Source organism: Bombina bombina, chromosome 2 (genome assembly GCF_027579735.1).
Source record: "Bombina bombina isolate aBomBom1 chromosome 2, aBomBom1.pri, whole genome shotgun sequence".
Lineage (NCBI taxonomy): Eukaryota > Metazoa > Chordata > Amphibia > Anura > Bombinatoridae > Bombina > Bombina bombina.
In genome coordinates, this window is record NC_069500.1 from 1,388,223,082 (window position 1) to 1,388,245,220 (window position 22,139).

General features: G+C 44.9%; 1 protein-coding gene across 1 annotated transcript in view; it reads right to left on the reverse strand.

The window, feature by feature from the left end:
• The window catches only part of DNAAF9 (dynein axonemal assembly factor 9), a 643,469-nt gene that overhangs the window by 41,793 nt on the left and 579,537 nt on the right, over window positions 1-22,139 (reverse strand). The window contains exon 33 of the mRNA XM_053704320.1: window positions 13,867-13,941. Coding sequence (XP_053560295.1) covers window positions 13,867-13,941 — 75 coding nt within the window. The remainder of the gene's footprint in view (window positions 1-13,866; window positions 13,942-22,139) is intronic.

Sequence of the window (22,139 nt, forward strand, 5' to 3'; positions counted from 1 at the left end):
GCCCAGCGAATTATCTTTGATACTTCCATCATTGCTAGGGAGCTTCTTGTCCCTCCCTGATGGTTGATGTAAGCTACAGTCGTGATGTTGTCCGACTGAAACCTGATGAACCCCCGAGTTGTTAATTGGGGCCAAGCCAGAAGGGCATTGAGAACTGCTCTCAATTCCAGGATGTTTATTGGAAGGAGACTCTCCTCCTGATTCCATAGTCCCTGAGTCTTCAGAGAATTCCAGACAGCGCCCCAACCTAGTAGGCTGGCGTCTGTTGTTACAATTGTCCAGTCTGGCCTGCTGAATGGCATCCCCCTGGACAGGTGTGGCCGATAAAGCCACCATAGAAGAGAATTTCTGGTCTCTTGATTCAGATTCAGAGTAGGGGACAAATCTGAGTAATCCCCATTCCACTGACTTAGCATGCACAATTGCAGCGGTCTGAGGTGTAGGCGTGCAAAAGGTACTATGTCCATTGCCGCTACCATTAAGCCGATCACCTCCATGCATTGAGCTACTGACGGGTGTTGAATGGAATGAAGGGCACGGCATGCATTTTGAAGCTTTGTTAACCTGTCTTCTGTCAGGTAAATCTTCATTTCTACAGAATCTATAAGAGTCCCCAAGAATGGAACTCTTGTGAGAGGAAAAAGAGAACTCTTCTTTTCGTTCACTTTCCATCCATGCGACCTTAGAAATGCCAGAACTAACTCTGTATGAGACTTGGCAGTTTGAAAGCTTGAAGCTTGTATTAGAATGTCGTCTAGGTACGGAGCTACCGAAATCCCTCGCGGTCTTAGTACCGCCAGAAGGGCACCCAGAACCTTTGTGAAGATTCTTGGAGCCGTAGCCAATCCGAATGGAAGAGCTACAAACTGGTAGTGCCTGTCTAAGAAGGCAAACCTTAGATACCGGTGATGATCTTTGTGAATCGGTATGTGAAGGTAAGCATCTTTTAAATCCACTGTGGTCATGTACTGACCCTTTTGGATCATGGGTAAGATTGTCCGAATAGTTTCCATTTTGAACGATGGAACTCTTAGGAATTTGTTTAGAATCTTTAAATCTAAGATTGGCCTGAAAGTTCCCTCTTTTTTGGGAACCACAAACAGGTTTGAGTAGAACCCTTGTCCTTGTTCCGACCGCGGAACCGGATGGATCACTCCCATTAATAACAGATCTTGTACACAGCGTAGAAACGCTTCTTTCTTTACCTGGTTTGTTGACAACCTTGACAGATGAAATCTCCCTCTTGGGGGAGATAATTTGAAGTCTAGAAGGTATCCCTGAGATATGATCTCTAGCGCCCAGGGATCCTGAACATCTCTTGCCCAGGCCTGGGCGAAGAGAGAAAGTCTGCCCCCCACTAGATCCGGTCCCGGATCGGGGGCTCTCGGTTCATGCTGTCTTTGGGGCAGCAGCAGGTTTCCTGGCCTGCTTGCTCTTGTTCCAGGACTGGTTAGGCTTCCAGCCTTGCCTGTAACGAGCAACAGCTCCCTCCTGTTTTGGTGCAGTGGAGGTTGATGCTGCTCCTGTTTTGAAATTCCGAAAGGGACGAAAATTAGACTGTCTAGCCTTAGCTTTGGCTTTGTCTTGAGGTAGGGCGTGGCCCTTACCTCCTGTAATGTCAGCGATAATTTCTTTCAAACCGGGCCCAAATAAAGACTGCCCCTTGAAAGGTATATTAAGTAATTTGGACTTAGAAGTAACATCAGCTGACCAGGATTTTAGCCACAGCGCCCTACGTGCCTGTATGGCGAATCCTGAGTTCTTAGCCGTAAGTTTGGTTAAATGTACTACGGCCTCCGAAATGAATGAATTAGCTAGTTTAAGGACTCTAAGCCTGTCCGTAATGTCGTCTAGCGTAGATGAACTAAGGTTCTCTTCCAGAGACTCAATCCAAAATGCTGCCGCAGCCGTAATCGGCGCGATACATGCAAGGGGTTGCAATATAAAACCTTGTTGAACAAACATTTTCTTAAGGTAACCCTCTAATTTTTTATCCATTGGATCTGAAAAAGCACAGCTATCCTCCACCGGGATAGTGGTACGCTTAGCTAAAGTAGAAACTGCTCCCTCCACCTTAGGGACCGTTTGCCATAAGTCCCGAGTGGTGGTGTCTATTGGAAACATCTTTCTAAATATTGGAGGGGGTGAGAACGGCACACCGGGTCTATCCCACTCCTTAGTAACAATTTCAGTTAGTCTCTTAGGTATAGGAAAAACGTCAGTACTCGCCGGTACCGCAAAGTATTTATCCAACCTACACAGTTTCTCTGGTATTGCAACGGTGTTACAATCATTGAGAGCTGCTAAGACCTCCCCTAGTAATACACGGAGGTTCTCCAATTTAAATTTAAAATTTGAAATATCTGAATCCAATCTGTTTGGATCAGAACCGTCACCTACAGAATGAAGCTCTCCGTCCTCATGCTCTGCAAGCTGTGACGCAGTATCAGACATGGCCCTAGTATTGTCAGCGCACTCTGTTCTCACCCCAGAGTGATCACGCTTGCCTCTTAGTTCTGGTAATTTAGACAAAACTTCAGTCATAACAGTAGCCATATCTTGTAATGTTATCTGTAATGGCCGCCCAGATGTACTAGGCGCCATAATATCACGCACCTCCCGGGCGGGAGATGCAGGTACTGCCGCGTGAGGCGAGTTAGTCGGCATAACTCTCCCCTCGCTGTTTGGTGAAATTTGTTCAAATTGTACAGATTGACTTTTATTTAAAGTAGCATCAATACAGTTAGTACATAAATTTCTATTGGGCTCCACCTTGGCATTGGAACAAATGACACAGATATCTTCCTCTGAGTCAGACATGTTTAACACACTAGCAATAAACTTGCAACTTGGTTATAATCTTTTTTAGCAAAAACGTACTGTGCCTCAAAGAGGTACTAAACGATTAAATGACAGTTGAAATAATGAACTGAAAAAACAGTTATAGCATCAAACTTTAAAACAACACAACTTTTAGCAAAGGTTTGTTCCCATTAGAAAATAACAATAATTAAATTTGACATAAAAATTACAGAGCAACGTTTTTATTCACAGTCAATATAAAATTCTCACAGCTCTGCTGAGAGAATCTACCTCCCTCCAAAGAAGTTTGAAGACCCCTGAGATCTGTCAGAGATGAACCGGATCATGCAGGAAATATAAGAGTAACTGACTGGAATTTTTTGATGCGTAGCAAAGAGCGCCAAAAACGGCCCCTCCCCCTCACACACAGCAGTGAAGAGAAACGAAACTGTCACAATTAAAACCAAACAACTGCCAAGTGGAAAATAATGCCCAAATATTTATTCACTCAGTACCTCAGAAATGTAAACGATTCTACATTCCAGCAAAAACGTTTAACATGATAAATACTTATTAAAAGGATTAGTGACTTTTAACAGAGTAGTTCCGGTGAAATACCATCCCCAGAATACTGAAGTGTATACATACATGTCATTATAACGGTATGGCAGGATTTTCTCATCAATTCCATTCAGAAAATAAAAACTGCTACATACCTCAATGCAGATTCATCTGCCCGCTGTCCCCTGATCTGAAGCTTTTACCTCCCTCAGATGGCCGAGAACAGCAATATGATCTTAACTACTCCGGTTAAAATCATAGTAAAAAACTCTGGTAGATTCTTCCTCAAACTCTGCCAGAGAAGTAATAACACGCTCCGGTGCTATTGTAAAATAACAAACTTTTGATTGAAGTCATAAAAACTAAGTATAATTACCATAGTCCTCTCACACATCCTATCTAGTCGTTGGGTGCAAGAGAATGACTGGGACTGACGTAGAGGGGAGGAGCTATATGCAGCTCTGCTGGGTGAATCCTCTTGCATTTCCTGTTGGGGAGGAGTTATATCCCAGAAGTAATGATGACCCGTGGACTGATCACACATAACAGAAGAAACTGCCCACAAATTTTATGTTGTAAGAAAAGTTGTTTGCAGTGCTGGGCTGCCTGCACCATTATCAGTGTAAATAAATAATTTGTATCTCCATGAGGGGGAGAGGGAGACTGTGACGCTGCATATACTCTCCGTGCAAAAGATTTCTGCTTTTCAAGACCTCTCCTCCTGGCTGTATATGTAAATCACTAAGGGCTGACAGATGTACAAGCTTAGTGATTGTTTAGCAATGATCATCTGCATTATATAGCAGTGCGATCTGATCCAATGCATAGACGATCATTGCTAAACGATCACTAAGCTTGTACATCTGTCAGCCTTTGGTGATTTACATATACAGTAAGGAGTGCATGAGATCCTCTAAGTATTTGTAATGTAGCTGTGTGTTTGTCACTTGACAGCATCATGAGCATGTGACTACTGTGCTACTGAAACGTACGCTACAATATGGCAGCTTAAATGGGAGAATCAAGCACTGGATCAATGCTGTACTTCAAAACAATCACCTTCAACAGTTTGGGGTTGGTGAACAGATAAAATAGACGGCAGTTATTATTTTATTTTTATTAATAAGAAAAAGTAGGTTTTAGCAATTTTCACCAGGCATTAAATGTCCCTTTAAGAGCAGAACGATACAATTATTTAATTGGCTTAGAGAACTATTTGTCATGAGTTTTTTTTCAGTTATATTACCCAATTTGTCTTTTCATTTACATAAATACATACATACACGTAATAAATGAGGGGTGATGCGGCCCAAAATGTCAAATATTTAAAGAGATATAAAACCCCCAAATTTTCTTTCATAATTCAGATAGAGCATACCATTTTAAACAACTTTCCATTTTACTTACATTATTAAATTTTCTTTGTTTTCTTAGTATATTAGTATGATTGTCTTTGCTGAAAGAGGAGAAACGCACTACTTGGAGCTAGGTGAAAATATCCCGCCCAGCAGAAACTGGAACAACATCACCCAAGACCAACTACACAGCACACTAAACAATTCCTCATCACCTACCTCCACAGACACCAACTCCTCCGCCCACAACCTCCACCGCTGGATTACAGACTGCTCCAACTCCCTCGCCCCCCTCAAAAAACCTTCCAGCCGCCAAACCATCAACAAGGCCAGCTGGTTCACCCCGGCCCTCCAAACGCCACTGCAAACGATTGGAAAGAACCTGGAGATCCAGCAAGACCCTTCTGGAAAAAGCTGCCTTTAAGGAAGCAATCACCACCCACCACCACCACTTCATAAAAATCGCCAAAAAAACAGAATTTATGTTTACCTGATAAATTACTTTCTCCAACGGTGTGTCCGGTCCACGGCGTCATCCTTACTTGTGGGATATTCTCTTCCCCAACAGGAAATGGCAAAGAGCCCAGCAAAGCTGGTCACATGATCCCTCCTAGGCTCCGCCTACCCCAGTCATTCGACTGACGTTAAGGAGGAATATTTGCATAGGAGAAACCATATGATACCGTGGTGACTGTAGTTAAAGAAAATAAATTATCAGACCTGATTAAAAAACCAGGGCGGGCCGTGGACCGGACACACCGTTGGAGAAAGTAATTTATCAGGTAAACATAAATTCTGTTTTCTCCAACATAGGTGTGTCCGGTCCACGGCGTCATCCTTACTTGTGGGAACCAATACCAAAGCTTTAGGACACGGATGATGGGAGGGAGCAAATCAGGTCACCTAGATGGAAGGCACCACGGCTTGCAAAACCTTTCTCCCAAAAATAGCCTCAGAAGAAGCAAAAGTATCAAACTTGTAAAATTTGGTAAAAGTGTGCAGTGAAGACCAAGTCGCTGCCCTACATATCTGATCAACAGAAGCCTCGTTCTTGAAGGCCCATGTGGAAGCCACAGCCCTAGTGGAATGAGCTGTGATTCTTTCGGGAGGCTGCCGTCCGGCAGTCTCGTAAGCCAATCTGATGATGCTTTTAAACCAAAAAGAGAGAGAGGTAGAAGTTGCTTTTTGACCTCTCCTTTTACCGGAATAAACAACAAACAAGGAAGATGTTTGTCTAAAATCCTTTGTAGCATCTAAATAGAATTTTAGAGCGCGAACAACATCCAAATTGTGCAACAAACGTTCCTTCTTCGAAACTGGTTTCGGACACAGAGAAGGGACGATAATCTCCTGGTTAATGTTTTTGTTAGAAACAACTTTTGGAAGAAAACCAGGTTTAGTACGTAAAACCACCTTATCTGCATGGAACACCAGATAAGGAGGAGAACACTGCAGAGCAGATAATTCTGAAACTCTTCTAGCAGAAGAAATTGCAACCAAAAACAAAACTTTCCAAGATAATAACTTAATATCAACGGAATGTAAGGGTTCAAACGGAACCCCCTGAAGAACTGAAAGAACTAAGTTGAGACTCCAAGGAGGAGTCAAAGGTTTGTAAACAGGCTTGATTCTAACCAGAGCCTGAACAAAGGCTTGAACATCTGGCACAGCTGCCAGCTTTTTGTGAAGTAACACAGACAAGGCAGAAATCTGTCCCTTCAGGGAACTTGCAGATAATCCTTTTTCCAATCCTTCTTGAAGGAAGGATAGAATCTTAGGAATCTTAACCTTGTCCCAAGGGAATCCTTTAGATTCACACCAACAGATATATTTTTTCCAAATTTTGTGGTAAATCTTTCTAGTTACAGGCTTTCTGGCCTGAACAAGAGTATCGATAACAGAATCTGAGAACCCTCGCTTCGATAAGATCAAGCGTTCAATCTCCAAGCAGTCAGCTGGAGTGAGACCAGATTCGGATGTTCGAACGGACCCTGAACAAGAAGGTCTCGTCTCAAAGGTAGCTTCCATGGTGGAGCCGATGACATATTCACCAGATCTGCATACCAAGTCCTGCGTGGCCACGCAGGAGCTATCAAGATCACCGACGCCCTTTCCTGATTGATCCTGGCTACCAGCCTGGGGATGAGAGGAAACGGCGGGAATACATAAGCTAGTTTGAAGGTCCAAGGTGCTACTAGTGCATCCACTAGAGCCGCCTTGGGATCCCTGGATCTGGACCCGTAGCAAGGAACTTTGAAGTTCTGACGAGAGGCCATCAGATCCATGTCTGGAATGCCCCACAGCTGAGTGACTTGGGCAAAGATTTCCGGATGGAGTTCCCACTCCCCCGGATGCAATGTCTGACGACTCAGAAAATCCGCTTCCCAATTTTCCACTCCTGGGATGTGGATAGCAGACAGGTGGCAGGAGTGAGACTCCGCCCATAGAATGATTTTGGTCACTTCTTCCATCGCCAGGGAACTCCTTGTTCCCCCCTGATGGTTGATGTACGCAACAGTTGTCATGTTGTCTGATTGAAACCGTATGAACTTGGCCCTCGCTAGCTGAGGCCAAGCCTTGAGAGCATTGAATATCGCTCTCAGTTCCAGAATATTTATCGGTAGAAGAGATTCTTCCCGAGACCAAAGACCCTGAGCTTTCAGGGATCCCCAGACCGCGCCCCAGCCCATCAGACTGGCGTCGGTCGTGACAATGACCCACTCTGGTCTGCGGAAGGTCATCCCTTGTGACAGGTTGTCCAGGGACAGCCACCAACGGAGTGAGTCTCTGGTCCTCTGATTTACTTGTATCCTCGGAGACAAGTTTGTATAGTCCCCATTCCACTGACTGAGCATGCACAGTTGTAATGGTCTTAGATGAATGCGCGCAAAAGGAACTATGTCCATTGCCGCTACCATCAAACCTATCACTTCCATGCACTGCGCTATGGAAGGAAGAGGAACGGAATGAAGTATCCGACAAGAGTCTAGAAGTTTTGTTTTTCTGGCCTCTGTCAGAAAAATCCTCATTTCTAAGGAGTCTATTATTGTTCCCAAGAAGGGAACCCTTGTTGACGGAGATAGAGAACTCTTTTCCACGTTCACTTTCCATCCGTGAGATCTGAGAAAGGCCAGGACGATGTCCGTGTGAGCCTTTGCTTGAGGAAGGGACGACGCTTGAATCAGAATGTCGTCCAAGTAAGGTACTACAGCAATGCCCCTTGGTCTTAGCACAGCTAGAAGGGACCCTAGTACCTTTGTGAAAATCCTTGGAGCAGTGGCTAATCCGAAAGGAAGCGCCACGAACTGGTAATGCTTGTCCAGGAATGCGAACCTTAGGAACCGATGATGTTCCTTGTGGATAGGAATATGTAGATACGCATCCTTTAAATCCACCGTGGTCATGAATTGACCTTCCTGGATGGAAGGAAGAATTGTTCGAATGGTTTCCATTTTGAACGATGGAACCTTGAGAAACTTGTTTAAGATCTTGAGATCTAAGATTGGTCTGAACGTTCCCTCTTTTTTGGGAACTATGAACAGATTGGAGTAGAACCCCATCCCTTGTTCTCCTAATGGAACAGGATGAATCACTCCCATTTTTAACAGGTCTTCTACACAACGTAAGAATGCCTGTCTTTTTATGTGGTCTGAAGACAACTGAGACCTGTGGAACCTCCCCCTTGGGGGAAGCCCCTTGAATTCCAGAAGATAACCTTGGGAGACTATTTCTAGCGCCCAAGGATCCAGAACATCTCTTGCCCAAGCCTGAGCGAAGAGAGAGAGTCTGCCCCCCACCAGATCCGGTCCCGGATCGGGGGCCAACATTTCATGCTGTCTTGGTAGCAGTGGCAGGTTTCTTGGCCTGCTTTCCCTTGTTCCAGCCTTGCATTGGTCTCCAAGCTGGCTTGGCTTGAGAAGTATTACCCTCTTGCTTAGAGGACGTAGCACTTTGGGCTGGTCCGTTTCTACGAAAGGGACGAAAATTAGGTTTATTTTTGGCCTTGAAAGGCCGATCCTGAGGAAGGGCGTGGCCCTTACCCCCAGTGATATCAGAGATAATCTCTTTCAAGTCAGGGCCAAACAGCGTTTTCCCCTTGAAAGGAATGTTAAGTAGCTTGTTCTTGGAAGACGCATCAGCTGACCAAGATTTCAACCAAAGCGCTCTGCGCGCCACAATAGCAAACCCAGAATTCTTAGCCGCTAACCTAGCCAATTGCAAAGTGGCGTCTAGGGTGAAAGAATTAGCCAATTTGAGAGCATTGATTCTGTCCATAATCTCCTCATAAGGAGGAGAATCACTATCGACCGCCTTTACCAGCTCATCGAACCAGAAACACGCGGCTGTAGCGACAGGGACAATGCATGAAATTGGTTGTAGAAGGTAACCCTGCTGAACAAACATCTTTTTAAGTAAACCTTCTAATTTTTTATCCATAGGATCTTTGAAAGCACAACTATCTTCTATGGGTATAGTGGTGCGTTTGTTTAAAGTGGAAACCGCTCCCTCGACCTTGGGGACTGTCTGCCATAAGTCCTTTCTGGGGTCGACCATAGGAAACAATTTTTTAAATATGGGGGGAGGGACGAAAGGAATACCGGGCCTTTCCCATTCTTTATTTACAATGTCCGCCACCCGCTTGGGTATAGGAAAAGCTTCTGGGAGCCCCGGGACCTCTAGGAACTTGTCCATTTTACATAGTTTCTCTGGGATGACCAACTTGTCACAATCATCCAGAGTGGATAATACCTCCTTAAGCAGAATGCGGAGATGTTCCAACTTAAATTTAAACGTAATCACATCAGGTTCAGCTTGTTGAGAAATGTTCCCTGAATCAGTAATTTCTCCCTCAGACAAAACCTCCCTGGCCCCATCAGACTCGTTTAGGGGCCCTTCAGAACCATTATTATCAGCGTCGTCATGCTCTTCAGTATCTAAAACAGAGCAGTCGCGCTTACGCTGATAAGTGTGCATCTTGGCTAAAATGTTTTTGACAGAATTATCCATTACAGCCGTTAATTGTTGCATAGTAAGGAGTATTGGCGCGCTAGATGTACTAGGGGCCTCCTGAGTGGGCAAGACTCGTGTAGACGAAGGAGGGAATGATGCAGTACCATGCTTACTCCCCTCACTTGAGGAATCATCTTGGGCATCATTGTCATTGTCACATAAATCACATTTATTTAAATGAGAAGGAACTCTGGCTTCCCCACATTCAGAACACAGTCTATCTGGTAGTTCAGACATGTTAAACAGGCATAAACTTGATAACAAAGTACAAAAAACGTTTTAAAATAAAACCGTTACTGTCACTTTAAATTTTAAACTGAACACACTTTATTACTGCAATTGCGAAAAAATATGAAGGAATTGTTCAAAATTCACCAAAATTTCACCACAGTGTCTTAAAGCCTTAAAAGTATTGCACACCAAATTTGGAAGCTTTAACCCTTAAAATAACGGAACCGGAGCCGTTTTTAACTTTAACCCCTTTACAGTCCCTGGTATCTGCTTTGCTGAGACCCAACCAAGCCCAAAGGGGAATACGATACCAAATGACGCCTTCAGAAAGTCTTTTCTATGTATCAGAGCTCCTCACACATGCGACTGCATGTCATGCCTCTCAAAAACAAGTGCGCAACACCGGCGCGAAAATGAGGCTCTGCCTATGATTTGGGAAAGCCCCTAAGAATAAGGTGTCTAAAACAGTGCCTGCCGATATAATCTTATCAAAATACCCAGATTAAATGATTCCTCAAGGCTAAATATGTGTTAATAATGAATCGATTTAGCCCAGAAAAAGTCTACAGTCTTAATAAGCCCTTGTGAAGCCCTTATTTACTATCTTAATAAACATGGCTTACCGGATCCCATAGGGAAAATGACAGCTTCCAGCATTACATCGTCTTGTTAGAATGTGTCATACCTCAAGCAGCAAGAGACTGCTCACTGTTCCCCCAACTGAAGTTAATTCCTCTCAACAGTCCTGTGTGGAACAGCCATGGATTTTAGTAACGGTTGCTAAAATCATTTTCCTCATACAAACAGAAATCTTCATCTCTTTTCTGTTTCTGAGTAAATAGTACATACCAGCACTATTTTAAAATAACAAACTCTTGATTGAATAATAAAAACTACAGTTAAACACTAAAAAACTCTAAGCCATCTCCGTGGAGATGTTGCCTGTACAACGGCAAAGAGAATGACTGGGGTAGGCGGAGCCTAGGAGGGATCATGTGACCAGCTTTGCTGGGCTCTTTGCCATTTCCTGTTGGGGAAGAGAATATCCCACAAGTAAGGATGACGCCGTGGACCGGACACACCTATGTTGGAGAAAACAGCCATCCAAGACAGAATAAACTCTAACGCACACAAAAGCAAGGAGTTGTTCTCAGTCATCAAGGAATTCTCTGAACCCAATAGCGACACTAACAACATCCCACCCTTCCAGGACCTCTGCAAAACCATCGCTGCACACTTCCACTGCAAGACCATCGAAATCTATGATAGTTTCACGCCTCATAACTCAACCTCCATCACCCACCCCGCCACATCAAATGACACCCCTCCCAAATTTGCCCCCCCCACACCACACATGGACTATCTGGAGCCCCCTTACCACAGAGGACACCTTCAGAATCATGAAATCCATCCACTCTGGCGCACCCTCTGACCCATGCCCCCATCACACCATCGCCCCTGAACTCCGCCGCACCATCAACTGCTCGATCAAAACCGGCACCTTCCCGGATGTCTGGAAGCACACAGAACTGAAAGCCCTGCTGAAGAAACCCTCAGCAGACCCCCACAGACCTGAATAACTACCGCCCCATCTCACTCCTGCCCTTCCCGGCCAAAGTCATAGAGAAGTCCATCAACTTGCAACTTATTGACCACATTGAGGCCAACCACACCCTGGACCACTTCCAATCCGGTTTCAGAAGCAACCACAGCACCGAGACCGCCCTCCTCGCCGCCACAGATGACATCCGCGCTATGCTCCACCGAGGAGAAACCGCCACCCTCATCCTCCTAGACCTCCCAGCAGCTTTCGACACTGTCGACAACACCACCCTCCGCACCCGCCTACACGACGCCGGCATCCACAGCAAAGCCCTGGAATGGATAACCTCCTTCCTCACGGGCAGGACCCAAAAAGTCAGACTCCCACTCTTCTCCTCCAAACCTACACCAGTCAACTTTGGTGTACCGCAGGCTCTACGCTGAGCCCCACCCTCTTCAACATCTACATGGCCCCTCTCACCGCCATCGTCTGACGCCACAACCTCAACATCGTCTCCTACGCCGACGACACCCAGTTAATCATCTCACTCACCCGAGATCCCATCACCGCCAAAAAGAACGTCCACAAAGGCCTGACAGCAGTCACCGCCTGGATGAATGACAACCGGCTCAAACTGAACACAGACAAAACCAAAGTCCTCCTCCTCTGACCCAATAAATCTGCATAGGACGACTCCTGGTGGCCCACAGCACTCGGTCACCCTCCAACCCCAACCGACCACGCACGAAATCTAGGCTTCATCCTTGACTCCTCACTCTCCATGGACTGACAAATCAATGCCATCACCTTAACATGCTTCCACATTCTCCACTTGCTACGAAAAATCTTCAAGTGGATCCCTACCGAAACCAAAAAAAACCCACGCCCTTGTCAGCAGTCGGTTGGACTACGGCAATGCACTCTACGCAGGCGCCACCATCAAACTCCAAAAGAGACTCCAACGTATCTAGAACGCCTCAGCCAGACTCATCCTCGACATCCCTCTCCAATGCCACATCACCAAACACCTAACTAACCTTCACTGGCTCCCCATCAACAAGAGAATCACCTTCAAGGCCCTACACAACATCGGACCCGAATACATCAACCACCGTGTAAATTTCTAGACCCCCGCCAGATCAATTAGCCGACCAAGCACTCAAAGTCATCCCTCGCATCAGCAAATCCACAGCAGGCGGAAGATCCTTCTCCCACATGGCAGCAAAGACATGGAACACCCTCCCGCTGCACCTCAGACAACCCACCTCCCTTACAAAGTTCAGAAAGGACCTCAAAACCTGGCTCTTCGACTGAATACCCATCCCCTCCCCCCATTCCCCCCTCCGCTTTCCCTTAGCGCCTTGAGACCCTCACGGGTGATTAGTTTGCGCTCTATAAGTACCCAATAGATAGATATCTGGTGAGCCAATGAAAACTGGCATATATGTGAATCTACCAGTCAGCAGTTAGCTCACAGTATTGCATTGCTGCTCATGAGACTACCTAGGTATTATTTTCAACAAAGGATAACAAGGAACCAAGCAAATTAGATAATAGAAGTAAAATAACATGCACTATCTAAATCCTGAAACAAATTTTGTGTTTCATGTCCCTTTGAGTATTTAAAGGGACAGTCTACACCAGAATTTTTATTGTTTTAAAAAATAATCCTTTTATTTCCCATTCCCCAGTTTTGCAAAACCAACACAGTTATATTAATATACTTTTAACCTCTGTGATTATCTTGTATCTAAGCCTCTGCAAACTGCCCCTTTATTTCAGTTCTTTTGACAGACTTGAAGTTTAGCCAATCAGTGCCTGCTCCCAGATAACTTCACGTGCACGAGCACAGTGTTATCTATATGAACTAACACCCTCTAGTGGTGAAAAACTGTTAAAATGCATTCTGAAAAGAGGTGGCCTTCAAGTTCTAAGAAATTAGCATATGAACCTCCTAGGTTAAGCTTTCAACTAAGAATACCAAAGGAACAAAGCAAAATTGGTGATAAAAGTAAATGGGAAAATTGTTTAAAATTACATGCTCTATCTGAATCATGAAAGTTTATTTTGGCCTAGACTGTCCCTTTAAGGATTTATATGAGAGACATGTATGTATATACAGTTTCATGTTGGTAACAAAAGAACTACTAATCCACAACCTAGGTAGTTATACTTCTTATATCTAAATAACAATCAATTTAAGAAACATATATATAAAAAAAAAGAATCTCAATTACAAATCCACTTTAAATCCCTAGATAACATAACATAAATTAATCAAATAATAAACAGTTTCACATGTATTTACTGAAATGCAAGGTTACTCTGTGATACATAACATCTTAAAGAAATATTTTCTTGTACCTGAGAACTTGACTCTACCCATGATGTGGTATATATTACCGAAAAAAGGAAATGCTTTGCTGAAGTTCTTGATAGCTGTAAAAAAAAAAATAATAATTATATATAACAAGCGGCAAAAGAAAATAAAAAAACAAAAAAACAGAAATGTCTATATCTTAGTCTATATCCTAGCTAGCACTTACCAGGAAAGAGGGCATATATGGAACGGTGCCATGCCCCTTAAACCTAGATATAAGAGAACACCTTACCTTGCCACCTCATTCCTAGGTTTGCCCATCTAAGAAAGGAAAGTAAAAAGGGTAGGCAACCTCTGATAAGTGCTAGCTAAGGTATAGGCTAAGATATAGAAAACAGAATTTATGCTTACCTGATAAATTACTTTCTCTTGCAGTGTATCCAGTCCACGGATTCATCCTTTACTTGTGGGATATGCTCATTCCCTACAGGAAGTGGCAAAGAGAGCACACAGCAGAGCTGTCCATATAGCTCCCCCTCTAGCTCCACCCCCCAGTCATTCGACCAAAGGTTAGGAAGAAAAAAGAGAAACCATAGGGTGCAGTGGTGACTGTAGTTTAAACAAAAAATTTTTTACCTGACTTAAATGCCAGGCCGGGCCGTGGACTGGATACACCGCAAGAGAAAGTAATTTATCAGGTAAGCATAAATTCTGTTTTCTCTTGCAAGGTGTATCCAGTCCACGGATTCATCCTTTACTTGTGGGATACCAATACCAAAGCTTTAGGACACGGATGAAGGGAGGGAACAAGACAGGTACCTTAAATGGAAGGCACCACTGCTTGCAAAACCTTTCTCCCAAAAATAGCCTCCGAAGAAGCAAAAGTATCGAATTTGTAAAATTTGGCAAAAGTGTGCAGTGAAGACCAAGTCGCTGCCTTACAAATCTGTTCAACACAAGCCTCATTTTTGAAAGCCCATGTGGAAGCCACTGCTCTGGTAGAATGAGCAGTAATTCTTTCAAGAGGCTGCTGGCCAGCAGTCTCATATGCCAAACGGATGATGCTTTTCAGCCAAAAGGAAAGAGATAGCAGTCGCTTTCTGACCTCTCCTCTTACCCGAAAAGATAACAAACAAGGAAGATGCTTGTCTGAAATCCTTAGCTGCTTGTAAATAGAACTTTAAAGCACGAACTACATCAAGATTGTGTAATAGACGTTCCTTCTTCGAAGATGTATTAGGACACAGAGAAGGAACAATTATTTCCTGGTTAATATTCTTGTTAGAAACAACTTTAGGAAGAAAACCAGGCTTGGTACGCAAAACTACCTTATCTGCGTGGAACACCAGGTAAGGTGAATCACACTGTAAGGCAGATAATTCTGAAACTCTTCTAGTACCTCTGCCAGACGCTTGTGTAATAGGATAGACAAAGCAGATATTTGTCCTTTTAAGGAACTAGCTGACAATCCTTTCTCCAATCCTTCTTGGAGAAAGGACAATATCCTGGGAATCCTAATCTTACTCCATGAGTAACCCTTGGATTCACACCAACAAAGATATTTCCGCCATATCTTATGGTAGATTTTCCTGGTGACATGCTTTCTAGCCTGAATCAGAGTATCTATAACTGACTCAGAGAACCCACGCTTTGATAGAATTAAACGTTCAATCTCCAAGCAGTCAGACGTAGAGAAACTAAATTTGGATGCTTGAACAGACCCTGTATCAGAAGATCCTGCCTCATTGGCAATGTCCATGGTGGAACAGATGACATGTCCACTAGGTCTGCATACCAAGTCCTGCGTGGCCACGCAGGTGCTATCAGAATCACTGAAGCCTTCTCCTGCTTGATTCTGGCAACCAGACGTGGGAGGAGAGGAAACGGTGGAAAAACATATGCCAAATTGAAGGACCAAGGCGCTGCTAGAGCATCTATCAATACCGCCTTGGAATCCCGGGACCTGGACCCGTAGAGAGGAAGTTTGGTGTTCTGACAAGACGCCATCAGATCCAACTCTGGAGTGCCCCAAAGCTGAGTCAGCTGGGCAAATACCTCCGGGTGGAGTTCCCACTCCCCCGGGTGAAAAGTCTGACGACTTAGAAAATCCGCCTCCCAGTTGTCTACTCCTGGGATGTGAATTGCTGAGAGATGGCAGGAGTGATCCTCCGCCCACCTGATTATTCTGGCTACTTCCATCATTGCTAGGGAACTCTTTGTTCCCCCCTGATGATTGACGTAAGCTACAGTCGTGATGTTGTCTGACTGAAATCTGATGAATTTGGCCGCAGCTAGTTGAGGCCATGCCTGAAGAGCGTTGAATATCGCCCTCAGTTCCAGAATGTTTATCGGGAGAAGAGTTTCTTCCCGAGACCATAAGCCCTGAGCTTTCAGGGAGTCCCAGACCGCACCCCAGCCCAACAGACTGGCGTCGGTCGTTACAATGATCCACTCTGGCCTGCGGAAACATATTCCCTGAGACAGGTGATCCTGAGACAACCACCAGAGAAGAGAATCTCTGGTCTCCTGGTCCAACTGAATTTGAGGAGACAAATCTGCATAATCCCCATTCCACTGTTTGAGCATGCATAGTTGCACTGTTGCAGTGCTCTGAGGTGTATCCGAGCAAAAGGGACTATGTTCATTGCCGCTACCATTAGTCCGATTGTCTCCATGCACTGAGGTACAGATGGCCGAGGAATGGAATGAAGAGCTCGGCAAGTAGTTAACAGTTTTAACTTTCTGACCTCCGTCAGAAATATTTTCATTTCTACCGAGTCTATCAGTGTTCCTAGGAATGGAACTCTTGTGAGGGGGGAGAGAGAACTCTTTTTGACGTTCACCTTCCACCCGTGAGACCTCAGAAAGGCCAATACGATCTCCGTGTGAGACTTGGTTCTTTGGAAAGTCGACGCCTGAATTAAGATGTCGTCTAGGTAAGGCGCCACTGCTATGCCCCGCGGTCTTAGAACCGCCAGGAGGGACCCTAGCACCTTTATGAAAATTCTGGGAGCAGTGGCCAACCCGAAAGGAAGAGCCACAAACTGATAATGCTTGTCCAGAAAGGCGAACCTGAGAAACTGGTGATGATCTTTGTGGATAGGAATATGCAGATATGCATCCTTTAGATCCACGGTAGTCATATATTGACCCTCCTGGATCATTGGTAAGATTGTCCGAATGGTCTCCATCTTGAATGATGGGACTCTGAGGAATTTGTTTAGAATTTTGAGATCCAGGATTGGTCTGAAAGTTCCTTCTTTTTTGGGAACCACAAACAGGTTTGAGTAAAACCCCAGTCCTTGTTCTGCAATTGGAACTGGGTGGATCACTCCCATTGTATGTAGATCTTCTACACAGCGTAAAAACGCCTCTTTCTTTGTCTGATCTGTAGACAGACGAGAAATGTGGAACCTTTCCCTTGGAGGAGAGTTCTTGAATTCTAAAAGGTATCCCTGGGCTACAATCTCTAATGCCCAAGGATCGTGTACATCTCTTGCCCAGGCCTGAGCGAAGAGAGAGAGTCTGCCCCCTACTAGATCCGGTCCCGGATCGGGGGCTACCCCTTCATGCTGTCTTGGTGGCAGCTGCAGGCTTTTTGGCCTGTTTACCCTTATTCCAGCCCTGGTAAGGTTTCCAGGTTGACTTGGACTGTGAAGCGTTACCCTCTTGCTTTGCAGCCGAAGAGGATGAAGTTCCTGAAATTGCGAAAGAAACGAAAATTAGCTTTGTTCTTTGTCTTAAAGGGCTTGTCCTGAGGGAGAGCATGGCCTTTTCCCCCGGTGATATCTGAAATAATCTCTTTCAATTCAGGCCCGAAGAGGGTCTTTCCTTTGAAAGGAATGTTCAAAAGCTTGGATTTAGACTACACATCGGCCGACCAGGACTTTAGCCATAGCGCCCTGCGCGCCAAAATGGCGAAAACATAATTTATGCTTACCTGATAAATTCCTTTCTCCTGTAGTGTAGTCAGTCCACGGGTCATCCATTACCTATGGGATTATAACTCCTCCCTAACAGGAAGTGCAAGAGGATCACCCAAGCAGAGCTGCTATATAGCTCCTCCCCTCTACGTCATACCCAGTCATTCGACCGAAAACCAAACGAGAAAGGAGAAACTATAGGGTGCAGTGGTGACTGGAGTATAATTTAAAATTTAGACCTGCCATAAAAAACAGGGCGGGCCGTGGACTGACTACACTACAGGAGAAAGGAATTTATCAGGTAAGCATAAATAATGTTTTCTCCTGTTAAGTGTAGTCAGTCCACGGGTCATCCATTACCTATGGGATACCAATACCAAAGCTAAAAGTACACGGATGACGGGAGGGACAGGCAGGCTCTTTACACGGAAGGAACCACTGCCTGAAGAACCTTTCTCCCAAAAATAGCCTCCGAAGAAGCAAAAGTGTCAAATTTGTAAAATTTGGAAAAAGTGTGAAGTGAAGACCAAGTCGCAGCCTTGCAAATCTGTTCAACAGAGGCCTCATTCTTAAAGGCCCAAGTGGAAGCCACAGCTCTGGTAGAATGAGCTGTAATTCTTTCAGGAGGCCGCTGTCCAGCAGTCTCATAGGCTAAACGTATTATGCTACGCAGCCAAAAAGAGAGAGAGAGGTGGCCGAAGCCTTTTGACCTCTCCTCTGTCCAGAATACACGACAAACAGGGAAGAAGTTTGTCGAAAATCTTTAGTTGCCTGTAAATAAAATTTCAGGGCACGGACAACGTCCAGATTGTGCAGAAGTCGTTCCTTCTTTGAAGAAGGGTTAGGGCACAATGATGGAACAACAATCTCTTGATTGATATTCCTGTTGGTAACTACCTTAGGTAAAAACCCAGGTTTAGTACGCAGAACTACCTTGTCTGAATGGAAAATCAGATAAGGAGAATCACAATGTAAGGCAGATAACTCAGAGACTCTTCGAGCCGAGGAAATAGCCATTAAAAACAGAACTTTCCAAGATAATAGTTTGATATCAATGGAATGAAGGGGTTCAAACGGAACACCCTGTAAAACGTTAAGAACTAAGTTTAAACTCCATGGCGGAGCAACCGTTTTAAACACCGGCTTAATCCTGGCCAAAGCCTGACAAAAAGCCTGAACGCCTGGAACTTCTGACAGACGTTTGTGTAAAAGGATGGACAAAGCTGAGATCTGTCCCTTTAACGAACTAGCGGATAAACCCTTTTCTAAACCTTCTTGTAGAAAGGACAATATCCTAGGAATCCTAACCTTACTCCATGAGTAACTCTTGGATTCGCACCAATGCAAGTATTTGCGCCATATTTTATGGTAAATTTTCCTGGTAACAGGCTTCCTAGCCTGTATCAAGGTATCAATCACTGACTCCGAGAATCCACGCTTTGATAGAATCAAGCGTTCAATCTCCATGCAGTCAGCCTCAGAGAAATTAGATTTGGATGTTTGAAAGGACCCTGCACCAGAAGGTCCTGTCTCAGAGGTAGAGACCATGGTGGACAGGACGACATGTCCACTAGGTCTGCATACCAGGTCCTGCGTGGCCACGCAGGCGCTATTAGAATCACTGATGCTCTCTCCTGTTTGATCCTGGCAATCAATCGAGGAAGCATCGGGAAGGGTGGAAACACATAAGCCATGTTGAAGACCCAAGGTGCTGTCAGAGCATCTATCAGAACCGCTCCCGGATCTCTGGACCTGGATCCGTAATAAGGAAGTTTGGCGTTCTGGCGAGACGCCATGAGATCCAGATCTGGTTTGCCCCAACGCCGAAGAATTTGGGCAAAGATCTCCGGATGAAGTTCCCACTCCCCCGGATGAAAAGTCTGGCGACTTAGATAATCCGCTTCCCAGTTCTCCACGCCTGGGATGTGGATCGCTGATAGGTGGCAAGAGTGAGACTCTGCCCAGTGAATTATCTTCGAGACTTCCATCATTGCTAGGGAACTCCTTGTCCCTCCCTGATGGTTGATGTAAGCCACAGTCGTGATGTTGTCCGACTGAAACCTGATGAACCTCAGAGTTGCTAACTGAGGCCAAGCCAGAAGGGCATTGAAAACTGCTCTTAATTCCAGAATATTTATGGGAAGGAGACTCTCCTCCTGAGTCCAAGATCCCTGAGTCTTCAGGGAATTCCAGACAGCGCCCCAACCTATCAGGCTGGCGTCTGTTGTTACAATTGTCCAATCTGGCCTGCTGAAAGGCATCCCCTTGGATAGATGTGGCCGAGAGAGCCACCATAGAAGAGAATTTCTTGTCTCTTGATCCAGATTCAGCATAGGGGACAAATCTGAGTAGTCCCCATTCCACTGACTTAGCATGCACAATTGCAGTGGTCTGAGATGCAGGCGTGCAAAGGGAACTATGTCCATTGCCGCTACCATTAAGCCGATTACCTCCATGCATTGAGCCACTGACGGGCGTGGAATGGAATGAAGGACCCGGCAGGCATTTAGAAGTTTTGTTAACCTGACCTCTGTCAGATAAGTCTTCATTTCTACAGAATCTATAAGAGTCCCTAAGAAGGGAACTCTTGTGAGTGGCAATAGAGAACTCTTTTCCTCGTTCACTTTCCACCCATGTGACCTTAGAAATGCCAGTACTAACTCTGTATGAGACTTGGCAGTTTGGAAACTTGACGCTTGTATCAGAATGTCGTCTAGGTACGGAGCTACCGATATTCCTCGCGGTCTTAGTACCGCCAGAAGAGACCCCAGAACCTTTGTGAAGATTCTTGGAGCAATAGCTAACCCGAAGGGAAGAGCTACAAACTGGTAATGCCTGTCTAGAAAGGCAAACCTTAGGTACCGGTAATGATCCTTGTGAATCGGTATGTGAAGGTAGGCATCCTTTAAATCCACTGTGGTCATGTACTGACCCTTTTGGATCATGGGTAAGATTGTCCGAATAGTTTCCATTTTGAACGATGGAACTCTTAGGAATTTGTTTAGGATCTTTAAATCCAAGATTGGTCTGAAGGTTCCTTCTTTCTTGGGAACCACAAACAGATTTGAGTAAAACCCCTGTCCGTGTTCCGACCGCGGAACCGGGTGGATCACTCCCATTAGTAAAAGATCTTGTACACAGCGTAGAAACGCCTCTTTCTTTATCTGGTTTGTTGACAACCTTGAAAGATGAAATCTCCCTTTTGGAGGAGAAGCTTTGAAGTCCAGAAGATATCCCTGAGATATGATCTCTAACGCCCAGGGATCCTGGACATCTCTTGCCCAAGCCTGGGCGAAGAGAGAAAGTCTGCCCCCTACTAGATCCGTTTCCGGATTGGGGGCCCTCACTTCATGCTGTCTTAGGGGCAGCAGCAGGTTTTCTGGCCTGCTTGCCCTTGTTCCAGGTCTGGTTAGGTTTCCAGCCCTGTCTGTAGCGAGCAACAGTTCCTTCCTGTTTTGGAGCGGAGGAAGTTGATGCTGCTCCTGCCTTGAAGTTACGAAAGGCACGAAAATTAGACTGTCTAGCCCTTGGTTTGGCTCTGTCTTGAGGCAGGGCATGGCCCTTACCTCCAGTAATGTCAGCGATAATTTCTTTCAAACCGGGCCCGAATAATGTCTGCCCTTTGAAAGGTATGTTAAGCAATTTAGATTTAGAAGTCACATCGGCTGACCAGGATTTTAGCCACAGCGCTCTGCGCGCCTGAATGGCGAATCCGGAATTCTTAGCCGTAAGCTTAGTTAGATGTACTACGGCATCAGAAATAAATGAATTAGCTAGCTTAAGGGCTTTAAGCTTGTTTGTAATCTCATCCAATGGAGCTGTTTCAAGGGTCTCTTCCAGAGACTCAAACCAGAATGCCGCCGCTGCCGTGACCGGCGCAATGCATGCAAGGGGTTGCAATATAAAACCTTGTTGAACAAACATTTTCTTAAGGTAACCCTCTAACTTTTTATCCATTGGATCTAAAAAGGCATAGCTATCCTCCACCGGGATAGTGGTACGCTTAGCTAAAGTAGAAACTGCTCCCTCCACCTTAGGGACCGTCTGCCATAAGTCCCGTGTGGTGGCGTCTATTGGAAACATTTTTCTGAATATAGGAGGGGGTGAGAAAGGCACACCGGGTCTATCCCACTCCTTGTTAACAATTTCAGTAAGTCTTTTAGGTATAGGAAAAACGTCAGTACACGTTGGTACCGCAAAATATTTATCCAACCTACATATTTTCTCTGGGATTGCAACCGTGTTACAATCATTCAGAGCCGCTAACACCTCCCCTAGTAACACACGGAGGTTCTCAAGCTTAAATTTAAAATTTGAAATGTCTGAATCCAGTTTATTTGGATCAGATCCGTCACCCACAGAATGAAGCTCTCCGTCTTCATGTTCTGCAAATT